This window comes from Aulonocara sp. 'chitande type north' Nkhata Bay, linkage group LG9, assembly GCF_057382095.1.
Source record: "Aulonocara sp. 'chitande type north' Nkhata Bay isolate Kocher_YH1m ecotype deep benthic linkage group LG9, A_spYH_male_GT1.1, whole genome shotgun sequence".
NCBI classification, from domain to species: Eukaryota; Metazoa; Chordata; class Actinopteri; order Cichliformes; family Cichlidae; genus Aulonocara; species Aulonocara sp. 'chitande type north' Nkhata Bay.
In genome coordinates, this window is record NC_141352.1 from 9,530,847 (window position 1) to 9,545,032 (window position 14,186).

Below are 14,186 nucleotides of genomic sequence, written 5' to 3' on the forward strand. Positions count from 1 at the left end.
TCAGAGCCGAGCCAACAGAGCTGATGGGATTGGTCCTGAGTGCTGCCACACGTGCTCTGAGCTGCTCTCCTTCAGCCTCGTCTGTGCTGTATGGAGGGTGTGTTAAGACAAAAATACAAAAACAGAGTCAAAATTGTAGTTAACCTGCAAGGGAAGATCCGGAGAAGCATCCTGAAGTGATACAAATTCAGCCAGTGTCCATTTGTTCTGAGTTACTTTAACTTTGTCCCTTTTTTATGAATTAGAAACACAACATTAGCACTGTGGCTGTTTAGGTGTGTTTAAAGCAGGATTCCTGCCAATCAAACATCACAGAAACGTGATTAATGGTGTAAACTGATGAAGGCATTTATACCATTAAATGTAGAAGCACAAATGACTTGATCTTTTTATGTTCTTCTTCTAAAAATACTAAAATATTTTGGCATACATTCAGCTTCTTGTTAAAAATGACAGTAAGTCATCCCTGCAGTTTATTACTGAATGAGGAATTCAGTAGTGAGAGAGAAGTATGTGAGGGTGGTGCAGGACATGGTGAGGTGTGCGGTTGGAGGGACAAATGGATTCAAAGTGGAGGCGGGATTACATCAGGGATCTGCTCTGAGCCTCTTCTTGTCTGCAGTGGTGATGGACAGGCTGACAGATGAGGTCAGGCAGGAGTCTATATGGACTTTTATGGACTCGTTTGCAGACGACACTGTGATCTGAAGTGGGAGTAGGGAGCAGGTGGAGGAGGTGGAGGTATGGGCTGGAAAGAAAAGGAGAAACAGTGTGGAGGGCTACAACAAAAGACACCAACAATGTTCTGGAGGATGAGAACGATCTGGTCCTCGCTATCCATCTCACTGAAGATCAAGCAAGACATGCTTCCCTGCGAGAGGAAACCCGTTAAATGTTTGGAACAGAACATCAGCTGGGACCAGGACCTCTGCCAAACTCTGGAAAGGTTGGAGAGCGTTGTTGTCTGATGTGACATCCAGGAGGCCGGGATCATTTTGTCTTTTTTCTCCATAAATCCTGGAATGTGGTGACAACATCATAATAAATTATTCTTTGAACTAACATTAACAGTGATGTTGTACAAACTGATATCCTGACAGCTCCGGTTTGAAAACACTTAAGAAACACTTACAAACTTTAGTACTTCCCAGGAGGGAGGTTAGCCCGTTTCTGTACAAGCAACGGAGCGTCCAGACAAGGTGAAGCCGCTCTGCACTGGAGTAGCTTCATGTTAGTTAGCAGAAGATGAAGCTTCACTTCCAGGTGAATTCCTGCGGAGTTTGCTCGGCTGCTCCCAGTTGGAGTTTGCATGCAATGTTTATAAACTGACAAAGCTGAGAATAAGCAGCACCGACACGACGGTGAGCCCGAATCCAGACGCACACTTGCAGTCTAAACTCAGCCTTCACCCTCCTAAATAATCTGTCCATGAATGCTTCATAATCTCCATCCACTGTTTGTTCACAGCGCGGGAGTCTGTGTAGTTTTGTCACTAACGAGCCTCCGTACGCCGGCAGCAGGAGCGCACCCCTCGAAATGATCACGTCTCCGGCCACAATAACATCTCAGTCTGAGTATTTAATTTACGTTTCTGTAAAGAACAGACATCTTTTTGTTTTGGTGTTTTAGTTTGACCTTATTCCACAAACAGGCTTCAGACAGGATGTGGAGACGCTGCACAGACACAGAGTTTGTAGCTTGTAGCTTGCCAGAGGTTGGAAGAAACGCTTGAAGGAGAAAACAGCAAACCAAGCGTGCGGCCTTTCTACACACACACACACACACACACACACACACACACACACACACACACACACACACACACACACACAGCAGGGGGCGCACAGAGGCACATACTGTATCTGATGAATAGCTGAAATGGTATGGAAATAAAGGAGGACAGAATATGCATTCACCTAAGCCCAGTGAACACACACACACACACACACACACACACACACACACACACACACACACACACGGCTGATGAATGCCTGAAAAATGGAAATAAGGAGGAGAAACTCACTAAAGGAGCATTCTGTTGTTTTCAGCCGACTCTGCACGTCACTGTGTCTTTAACAGACTTGTGTGATGTCATAGAACAGCACAGGTGTGTGTCTTCATGCAGCAGGCGTGACCGAATGTGTCCCTCACCTTTTTATGAAAAAACTAGCTTCACCATGCAGAACATTTTCTTTGATCTTGTTGGTTTCTTGTCCTGTGTTTGAGTGTTGGAGCTGGATGCGGTGCTCAAACTTACGAAAGAAATTTGAAAACTGCTTCTTAACACGACAGGTCAACATGTTTTACTTTGCTTTATTTATTCATTGTCTTTGGTTTCCTGTCACAAACGACTTCAGCCGTGCTGTTTGGATGAGTGCTTCTCGGGAAAGCTGCCGTCTGCAGGGCCACGGTTTAAAGAGCTCACATTCGCTGCTAAAACTGTGTGTGTGACGTGTTTAGGGGACGTCTGTAAACTGTAGATAAAAAACCAAAACGGTGTCCTGCAGTAGTGTGTAAAAATAACCTTAGAAACTCACTTTGGAGATGAGACTAGTGACCATTACTGAAATAAAATCAAGCAAGTCGACTTAAATATTCTTGAATGAAATAAAGAATGTCATCATCATCAGTACACAACATTTTTAATCATTGTTCATTATTATTGCTTTGTTCCACAGTAACAGTGGAGCTATGACTGTGTTGTTAAAGGTCGTCCCTTTAACCCCGGGCCCTCCACATCCACATACACTACAGTGCTAACTTAACTCTAAGGGTTCTCCACTTTATTTACTGGTCTGATGTCCGTCAGTGAACAGGCCACAGCTGGACAGATGTCATTTTCTTCATGCATGTGTCATTTTTAAGCTTTACAGTTTTCTGTAGCAGCAGCAGTTTTTCCTTGTCAGGAACGACTGAAAACACACGGACTAAATACACACAGGAGACTAATGAGGGAAGTGGGAACACACGGGGAAACAGCTGAACACATGAACATAACGACGTCACGAGAGGTGGAGTAAAACTAAAAACATTAAACATAGGAACACAGGACCCCTTCAAAATAAAACAGGAAACATAATGAGACGCAGACATGACAACCTGAACTTGACAACGTAAGACACAGACATGAAACACATGAAGGGCTTAACAGGGGTTGGAAGACACAAGGGGAATCGAATAACAAATGAACTAGAAAAACTAATGAGCTTAACCATATACTATAAACATCAAAATAAACTAAAACTCAAAACACTTGGTCATGAGACCCAGGGTCGTGACACTATGGCTGCTGTTTCAATAAGTGTGTTCATTTCAGTTCCACCTCAAGGAGCCTCAAATAGCTTCATGTTGTAAAGTGAAGCCTCTCCAATATTAAAGAGAACCCTTAAAATCAAATGATTCTCTGCAGTATGAACTTGGCGACAGTGTGGAGGAAGAACTCCCTTTTAACAGGAAAAAACTCAAACCAGCTGAACCACTTGAATAAGCTGGTTGGTTGGTGAGATGGAAGATGGCACATGACCTGATGCTCCTGCTCATTCAGCAGGAAGGACTTTAAATTTAATGGTGTTGGATCATCTGAAGCTCACTTTTTGAGTTTCTTCATTCGGTTTCTTCTTCATTGATTATTTGCTGTGTGTAGTAATAGTTTCATTGTTTATTTTGAATAATTTTAGAGCACCACTGACATCGTTTCAGTCACTATTTTCACCCACTGTTTCAGCTTTGGTGATTTACCCTGAGAATGTGCCATCATGCTCATCCCCAGGTCTTCACCACAGACTCTGAGGTAACAAGACGTGATCAGGCAGCTGCTAGGGTTTGGATTATTTATCTGAAATATTATTTTTGAAACAAAAAGGAGATACAGTGAGTTTAAGGACATCAAAGTTGACTAACAGCAACCTATCTGATCTGAATTTACTAGCAGTAAATGTAGTTAATGGTGTCTGTGATGGTTTCAGAAAAGGATCTACTCAAATAAAGCGACTTTCCAATTTAAGATTGTTCATAAAGCCTCTGCTTTGCATTTATAATTATTTATAATGGTCTGATTGATGTATATGTAGGAAATAAACTGGAGGTGTTTTTTGTAGCTGCAGGTTTATTAACCAATGTTTCAGCCCTAATGTAAAAGTTGTGAAGCTTGTTTGCATGTTTGTGCTTGAATGTGACTTTCCTCGTGCATATTTGCATGCGTGTGCGTGTGTGTGTGTGTGTCCTTCCTGAGGGCGACACTTGTTTGGTTGTCTGTGTTGGCGTGGTGACCCAGAAATTCATCCAGTCTCCCCCGTCTTCCTGTTTCATAACATCTTCACTTTTGGTGTCTGTAGTAAAAAAACCTCTGCTGTTGTTTCATGTTGTGCAGAATTAAAGCCTCAGATTGTTCTTGAGCAAGGCAGCCGAATGCTAATGGGCAGTCCTCAGTCTAGCTTCAGAGGTGAAACAGCTTGTTGCTGTGGTTGTACTCTCCAAGTTACTTTGTGGTTTTTGGCTCACAGAGGTTTAAATGTCTGGTGATAATACTGAAACTTAAAATAAGGATACAAAAACTGACTTTAAAGGGAAGCATTTTTGTTATTTTCATGTTCTATGTGCACATATATTTAGCAATTTTCTAGACTTACTGACTTTGCAGAGGAGGATGACTTTTAATTGTTGGAGGAAACCCACCAACACAGCCCAGCTGTCCCCAGTAGGAAATATGTTAATTATTATTAGCATAAGAAAAGCGATCTTTGTTGCGTTATTCACCTCTTAAGTGGATAACATTTCTAGATCCAAATGCTCCTTTCTTTTCCAAAAGCAACAAAACTCTGTGGCACCACTGACAGTTAAAAAAAACAAATCATGATTGCAATAAAGTTTAACATCAAGGCATCCATGAAAAAGAGTATTTACGAAGGTGGTCAGATAGCTAGTCTCAATCTAAAGATGATGTTCCAAATTCTGACTGATGATTCCTAAAAAAACACTCAGGAGACTGAAAGACTTTACCAACCCTCCAAACAGCAGTATAGTCAGCATAGGCAGTGGTAAAGTCAGACTGGTTGACATATAATGTGCTATCAGGTTCCATGATGTAAAATACTGAAAATCAACCAAATTGAAGCCAAAATAACGTCAGAGATTATCCAACCATAGGACGAGATTAGTCCTTAACACGTTGGTGCACGATTTCTTGCTACGAAAAAGTCCTGACCTTAAGGTTAAGGTCCGCACTGCAGCGTGCTAACAGGATGAGAGCCTCATCCAACACACGGCCGACACGTCATCACTTATTAAGGGGATTGCAGCATGCAGTATCGGCATTAAGCATTAGTTGGTTCAGCATTTCCTGAAACCTTAAGGTCTTGCTGTAGTGAGGAGCTGCAAAAGAATTAGTAGTAAACAACAATGCAAAGACACAATGAGCAGGGAACATAATTAAAAGCACGAAACACAGTTGAAGCTCTGCAGAGCAACGGATCTGTAATCATCTGTTCAGCCATTTGAAGTTTGTAGCAGTTCATTGTGGTTTAGCCTGAAGCTGCTGGAAGCAGTATGGAGGCTGATTAGTGTCTGAAAGAAGGGTAACATTAAATATATGACTCTGTCTGACTCTGAAGAAATATTTTCAGGTGATGCCAATTAGAGCATTCTTTGAGAGAAGTGCCTGGAAAAATGGCCAGAAGCCTTGAAAGATCAGAAGATCAGCTTGTAGGACTTTTACTGTGTTGGCTCATCTGTGTCTCATGCCCGTGCACCCTGCATCTTTTTCCAGAACGTGAAAGGACATGGGAGGAGGTAGTAAAGGAAAACAGACAGAAGGGAAAGGGTATAGGCAGGTCCACGACTATGAAGAAGTCAAACAGGAAGTTGTTAATGAAAAGACAATGGTAAAAAAAGGTGTAACAGGGTGCTGAAATATATGAGACGACAAAATAGAAATCAAAGAGTAAAGAACATTATAATGCATTTAAATGTCAGACGGAAGCGGTATTTGGTCTTTGCTTCTTAGGCACCATTACTAAAATGTACTAAAAGTCAAGTGTGACCAGTCACTGTGTTGTAATGGTTCTCCTGGCTGGTAATTTCAGAGCTGAATGTTCCTCTGATTATAAATTAGGTACAATAAATGTAGGAGTTTGTCAGAAGGTTGCTGGAAACAATCTTGTGGTCTTAAAAGGTCCTCAGAAAGCTGTGTGACTCAGGGAGCGGAACATTTTAGGCCTCTTTGATGTAATTTAGAGTTATGAATCATTCATAAAACACATGCGTCTGACAGCTTTCATTCACAACGTGGTTAAAATTAGGAGCTGACAGTGAGGTGTCCGAGATAAGATTACAGGCTGAATGCAGTGAGATTGTAGGCATCGTGTTTTTTCAGACACGATTCAGACTGTAGACATTTAATCCGGCCCTGGCAGCATTTACCTTATCTAATGTGTATGTATTTTCTGTTCCAGTAGTGGATGCTCATATCAAACATGGCCAGAATTTTAAATATTGAGGTCAATGTATAGTGAACCAAGAACTCAGCGGTCATCCTTCGCTCAGTTTAGAGCAGCTATTTCTTTTAATGGAGCTGATGGCATAGAAAGAGGGTATCTCCCATACTGTTATCTCAGGCAAATAAGCCCCCACAGCCTGCTGGTCAAAGAGAGAGGAGCTAAAGTGAAATCCATCCATCTTTTATGGCTGATCTGGAATTAGGCTGTAGAGGTAGCAAGTTAATTATACCATTCAAATCTTTTCTTCCCAAGATGTGTTTTATAATTCATCCTGATTGCAACATGATACACCAAGCAGTCAGCTGATCCCTCCATGAAACTCTTGGTCTACAACAGGACTTCCTTCCTCCAAGAGAAAGTTGCCAGGATATATCCTTATTAGATGTGTGGACACAATCATCAGGGCCTTTTTGGCATAAATTAGCTCCACTACAGCCGAATCACATTCTCGTTTTTTGGTCACTACTGTGAGCTAATGACCAGAACTGAGATCGACTTGCTCTTCGCCACGTTGGTCTGGTAGACTTGCTGCAGAGCTCCATCTTATCTCGCTTAGGTTAGGGTAGGCTTGAAGGTTAAGCCCTGTAAACAAAGACACTGATTTGCTTGCCCCACATTGCTTTAGCTGAGGGTTTATGGATGGTGGACACTCAAGCTGTTTGTATGTATGTATTTAACCTTTTAAAGCCGATCGGAGCAGACACGCTCCGTTTTGCGTAACTATTTTTAAATCCCTGTAGAACCGGAACCACATATGCTAGTGCAATAATTTTTTTTGCCTATTAAACCTGAGGAGTTGTACTTACATCTAATGCCATCAGCTTGTCCTCGGTCACGGTTTCCTTCCACGCATGGCTTTGCAAAAGCTGCATAAAAAGCGCTTGCAGGAACAAAAACATAATATTCCAGAAACATACTTTGCCGATCCGATCAGCTGTTCATAACACTTCCTACGTTGGAATAGACGTCAGCGCGAACGATCACATGTCCGCCATTACCTGCCCGAAACCGGAAGTGACGTCATTTTGCGGAAATGTCGTTTTTTACTTGTAGGCCTTAGAAGCCTATACTGGTGTTTTTATAAGTCATGTTTGACTTTATGCTTTTCTGAATAGTTTCTGGGATGCTTAGTTAAAATAGTTTATTTTGATGCACATGCTGTTTTCTTTGCAAATTTGCATCATAAGACTGTTTTTCTTTTCCTGCAGTATATAAAAATTGGTGTATCTCAAAAATAAAACTATGAAAACACTCAAAATAAATTTCCTCTTGTTGTAAACTATTTTTTGAAACTTTTTAAAGTTAAAGTTAAATTTAAAGTTTTGAGGGATAAACCTCTTAAAATTTTCCAAGTAGAAATATATGTAAAAAAAACAAAACAAAAACGATTTTCAATGTTTTTTGTAGTTTATTGCACTTTTTTGCAATTTATGTCGTTATTATGGACTTAATGCATATTATTAAAATGTGGGCTAATACAGTTGTATTAATGTATAGCAACTTGAAATGCTCCCTAAAGCTCTGGCGGCCTTGGTTCTATGGTAGGTCTTAAAGGGTTAAGGTTGTGGCTTGTGTGGGTTAAGGTTCTTCATGGAGTTACTGGCTGCCAATCCCTGTGGTCTGGTCAACAGTATTCCTCTAACTTTGAAATGCATCACTGTTTTCCTGTAAACATTCAAGGACAATGAATATGTGTTAGGTTTAGAAAAAGCTGGTTTGGGTTTCCATTGTAGCGTGTCCCTGCTTTGTCTGTACAACAAGGCTCCTGCAGACACAAAAGTTACTTCTTATACAAACAGATTTCTTACAAATTCCTGCTGACTGTGACGAATAAAAAGGATTCAATTGCCTCCATGAACATGAGACAACTTTGGGACCTTTTTCTTGATGATTTCTGGTTTTCTTGTGAGACCTGTTTGAGAAGAAAAACTTAAGATTTATTTGCTTTTCCAGCCTTTTTGTCATCTTTCAGTGTCGCTGATCTTTCCTAACTCAACTTGGGGAATTTTATTGTTTCAGCTGGGAGGGCCAACAAATCTCATGATGCCAATAAACGTGTACGTGACCAAGTGATGGAGTCAAATGGAAACCAGGACCAAGCAGCTCATCGGGAACTACTGTAGTTGGGGCACGTGTGTGAGAGAGAGACTGAGTGGATGACAGCTTTTGATAAGAATGGAAAACAGAGCTAGATCTTCCTTTGATGTGGACACACACACGTGAATGCACACACACACACACACACACACACACACACACACACACACACACACACACACACACACACACACACTCTCTCTCTTCAGAAATCAGATTTGGGAGCTGTGAAGAATAAATGCATGAAGGGTTGAAAAACGAGGGCTGTCTAATCATTCAATTAGGATCCAAGGCAGATGGTCTGGACACACACACACACACACACACACACACACACACACACACACACACACACACACACACACACACACACACACACACACACACACACACACACACACACAGACCTGTTACACACTCGCACTTTGTCAGTCTTGCTCTCTTGAAACTCTCAGTGTAATCCTATAGTCAGTCTCTCTCTTTCTCTCCTTCAGTGTAACCCTATACTCGATTGCCCCGTTTCTGAGTTTAATGAGACCATTGTTGGTCTGCACTTCATTATCTCAACTTCCCATAATTATCGGACTCTATACATGGAAACAAAACACCACACAAATAGCATGCTTTCTGAGTGTGTTTTCTTGTCTTTAGCTTCCTTTCAATATTAACTGCACCGCAGTGACCTTCTTGCAGGAAACAGTCCTCTCCAACCTGCACATTAGCCCCTGGGCAGGCCTGGTGGACTCGTGCAGACTTCACTGCACTTGTTTCAGCTTACAACTAAACTATAAACAAGATGGATTTGATCTGTTTTATTAAACATACTTTTAATGGGTGTATGGCTGGAAAAAAAAGGAGGAGCAAATACAAATGTACACTTCAAATAAGTTGGTGAGGTGGATGAAGGGCGAAAAGAGAAACCCAAAGATTTCGTTTCACCAATCACATGGATGCTATCGCCTGAACAGACTCTTTTAAAAGCTCAAAAGAGCCAAAGAGAGTTTTCATGTTATATATTCCTGTTACACATTTTTCATCATTCAGTCCTACGTTATGTCTATTTCAAGGACTTTGTCTTCTTTGTTTTTTCCCTCTTTCCCCCTTTTTTTTGCCTCACTGACTTTCTTCAGTCTAAATCTGATGTTTCTTTTCTCTGTTTTAATATGTTTTCCTCCCATAGGGGAGCTCAGTTATGGCAAAAATCATAAATGCTGGAGTTTGTCTGGGAGATAGGCCGAGACTTGTGGCGCGTCCCTTGGAAAGGGCAGCTGTGTGTGTGGGTGCAGATGTGTGCAATAAGACCTGTGTGGTAGCTACATGGAGCAGTCCTGATTATCTTGTTTTCATTAATCATTAACAGGCAGGATTGTAATAGAGATTAAAACCTGGCTCTGGCATCCTGTGTCCTTTGTTTGGGTCCTTTCCCCCTGTGACCAATAACAAGTAGAGGTTGGCAGACCTGCAGACTCCTCTGGATCAGAAAGGAGGATACTTATCTATATTTATGTAATGCTTCCTCCTTCGTTGACTGCGTAATAATATTTAGCTTTAATTATTTTACATATTACTGTAAAACATGCGTGGCTTCTTCTCTGCAGTGATGAAGGAATGAAATAACGTCCCTAAGAGCGCTGCTGCTTCTCAATCTAAAGTGTAAATTAGCTTCGTCTGTGTGCTGTCTGTGAGTTAATTGTTTAATGTGATGCTGTCCTTGCTTGCCGTGAATGGCTCCATCAGGGATCAATAAAGTATTTGATTGATTTATTGATTGATGGAGAGGGGATTGGACTCTGGCTTGCTTTCCTCTTCATCGAGGATTCGCCTCCATGCAGCCTGTTAATGAGGTCTGGTGCCTTTGTTCAGCCATCAGTTGGTGTGTTTGATAGAGCTGAGGTTGGCGCTCTGTGCAGACCAGTCCGGTTCTTCCATCCCAAACTGGGATTGTATCTTCATGGAAACAGGCCACCATCATGTAGAAAAGGAAAAATGAGCAGTGTGATTGTCTTACCTGGACTAAATATGTAAAACGGATCAAAATCGAAAATTGTGCTCCTGTTGACTCGGTGTTCCATGCAGTAGTGTCATCTGGTTATTTGTAAAACACCTTGTGCAGCTGTTGACATCGCAGAGGTGTCAGGCAGAGTGGGAGGGGGGGCAGGTGTGATTGAGCTTCATCAGGTTGGAGTCGATCGTGGAGAGTTTTTCAGGCTGATTGCTGCCCTTTCAAAGGGCCCGAGCGGCCGCTGAATGATGAGCGAGGTGAAGCTGGGGTTGTCCTGAGTGGCAGAACGCCATCTCAGAGGACGTAATCATCCTGCGAGCGACGAGGCCGTTCAATCACAGCTCTGTCCCGATGCCCATAGACACTCCTGGCACTCAAATCAAACGCTCGTCAGCTCATGACTCGAGGATTCAAAATATACTCAACAAGTGTTTTCTATCATCAGTTTTGACCTAAAGAGGGAGGCCGCTTTTATTTGACTTCTTTACTAAAGCCTCTGCATCAGCACTGACGCATTTCGCAGCTCTATTACCATAAAATATGGAAGTTACAGCGTTATAGTCCTTAATTGTAATGTGCTCGGCAAGTTTATGCTTTGCAAATGTCACCAATGATTTTTTTTAAAGTGAAGCTGAAATGGACAGATGTGAAAATAAAATTATGTCAAAACTAAAGTGATTAATCCCACAGTGGCAAACACAGTGAGCTGGATGTTGAGCATGCTCAGTGACTTCTTTACAAACAGCTGCTCTGAGATTCATAGTCGTTAACCCTTTAAAGCCGGTCAGAGCGGGCACGCTCCGTTTTGTGTAACTATTTTTAAATCCCGGTAGCTCTGCAACCACGTGAGCTAGCGCAATAATTTTTTTTGCATATGAAACCAGAGGAGTTGTACTTACATCTTATGCCATCAGCTTGTCCTCGGTCACAGTTTCCTTCCACATATAGCTTTGCAAAAACTGCATAAAAAGCACTTGCAGCAACAAAAACATAATATTCCAGAAACACGCTTTGCTGATCCGATCAGCTGTTCATAACACTTCCTACATTGGAATAGACGTCAGCGCGAACTATCGCATGTCCGCCATGTCCTGCCCGAAACCGGAAGTGACGTCATTTTGCGAAAATGTAGTTTTTTACCATGAGGGCCTCATGAGCCTATACTGGTGTTTTTAAAAGTTATCTTTGACTTTATGACTTTCTGTGTCGTTTCTGGGATGCTGAGGACTCATATTGCACTGCTGGAAATAGTTTATTTTGATGCACATGCTGCTTTTTTGCAAATTTGCATTATAATATTTATTTTCGTTTTTCCTGCAGTGTATAAAAATTGGTGTATTTCAAAAATAAAACTATGAAGACACTCAAAATAAATTTTAAGTGTCTAGTTTGTGCAACTTTTTTGTATTTACAGTTTTGAGGGATAAGCCTCTTAAATTTCTCTAACTAGAAATATATGTTAAAAAAACAAAAACGATTTTCAATTTTTTTGTAGTTTATTGCACTTTTTTGCAATTTATGTAATTACTATGCACTTAATGCAGACATATTATTAAAATTTGGGCTATAATGGTTGTATTGGTGTATAGCAACTTGAAATGCTCCCATAAATGGCTCCACAGCATGTAAAACTATAATATAAGCTCTGGCGGACTTGGTTCTATGGTAGGTCTTAAAGGGTTAATATTGGGAAAAATTATGATTCATAACACAACACGAGGATGTTGTTCTGGTGGTCAGTCAGCTGTTTTTTTTCTGACTATATGTGAGACGTCAGCAGATTTTGGGCTCGTGATTTACTTTTCAATCTACAGATTTCATATTCTGGTTTAATTTCAGCATTAGCAGTAAAAGCTAAAAATAACAATCATCATAATTATCCTGCTGTAAAGTTGAAGCTGCCATGCTGCTTATAATTATTAAAACCATTAAAGCTTTTGTAAACTTTGGAGAGGACTCAACAATGAAATGTGTCAGAAATATCTGAAATACTTCGTGTGTCATCTCTACATTTTTGATGTTTGCAAACATGCACTGGTTTAAATTTTGTTAAGTTTAAACATAATCGTATACAGCACAACTGGATCGATTTATATTTTGATTTACTGAACTGCTACAATGCTTTGCATTTCTTTTTCCTGTGACTTGATGAACGAGTTTCCAGCAGCAGCAGCTCTGCTGGGTTTTGGTGACAGTGTGTTGAAGTGTGTTCGGTTTGATTCAGCAGGTTGTGGGAATAGATTAGATTACTATGTTCAAACTGGAAGTTTAAAGTAGGAAGTCATTTTTCATAGCTAACCTCTGTCCTGTGTCCTCTGTGTGTGTGTGTGTGTGTGTGTGTGTGTGTGTGTGTGTGTGTGTGTGCGCAGCTGGTATACTGGGCCAGTCAGCAGCAGGATCAGGATGAGAAGATGGCTGGCTGTGTGTTTCCAATGGGACCAGAGAGCTTTCAGCGCTTCACGCCGGACTCCCTGGCGGCCATCGAGCAGCGCATCGCCCAGGAGGAGTCCCGACGCAACAAACACTACCAGGAGGTGCGTCAAAACAAACACACACACACACACACACACACACACACACACACACACACACACACACACACACACACACAGCTCACACAAGCACAAGATGCTGGAGGGTAAACGTGGAAATAAAGAAGTGAGCCGTTATAAGCAGACAGATGTGAGATATTTCAGATGTGGTTTGTGTGTCTGTGTGTGCGTCAGGACCTGGGCGACGTGGAGCTCCCCCGGCCCCGGCCCGATCTGGAGGCAGGAAAACAGCTGCCACGCATCTTCGCTGACATCCCATCTCATCTGGTGGGCGTTCCACTGGAAGACATCGACCCATACTACTTCAAAGACAAGAGGGTAGGTCACCCAGAGAGAAAGTGTGTGTGTGTTTCTGGATGTACCTTCTCCGCTGTTGGAGAGGATCCCTGGAAGATTCTCTGAGGACCACAGGAGAGTTACCTAGTGTGTGTGTGTGTGTGTGTGTGTGTGTGTGTGTGTGTGTGTGTGTGTGTGTGTGTCCTGGATTGCTCAAATCTGTTTACATGGTAATATTGTGGAGACCATGTAAATAGGACAAATCAGCTGACTTCAGACTTCATGTAACCAAAAATATTTAGTCAAAGCCGATCGATTCCACAAGCAAGCAGGTGGAAGCCATTTTTTATTCTTTTTTTAGTTATATTTGATAAGTTATCTGATTAATATCGTGGGTTGATGTGAGATACAAACCATCCCAGAAGTCCGTGCTTTGGTTTTGGTGAGTGGATTTCTATTATTTTTTAGTCTGCAATGGAGCAGACACTCTAGGACATAGGTGTCAAACTCTGGCCCGCGGGCCAAATTTGGCCCGCAGCCTAATTACATTTGGCCCGCGAAGCCATACCAAATTACTATTAGAGCTGGCCTACTGGTATTATACAGCTAATATATATATATATTGTTTAGTATTAAGCTTTGCTTTTTCCATATTCAGTTTTTCAGCTAAACGTGTTTGAGTCCATAAGAAAAGATTCATTCTTATATCTGGAGGAATAAATATATTTAAATAAATATTAACGTTAGCCCGCGACTTTGTTC

General features: G+C 41.4%; 1 protein-coding gene across 1 annotated transcript in view; it reads left to right on the forward strand.

Moving 5' to 3' along the window:
- LOC147321604 (sodium channel protein type 3 subunit alpha-like) overlaps positions 1–14,186 on the forward strand; it is a 270,039-nt gene that overhangs the window by 45,191 nt on the left and 210,662 nt on the right. The window contains exons 2-3 of the mRNA XM_086305639.1: positions 12,966–13,130; positions 13,323–13,466. Coding sequence (XP_086161765.1) covers positions 13,008–13,130; positions 13,323–13,466 — 267 coding nt within the window. The 5' untranslated portion in view covers positions 12,966–13,007. The remainder of the gene's footprint in view (positions 1–12,965; positions 13,131–13,322; positions 13,467–14,186) is intronic.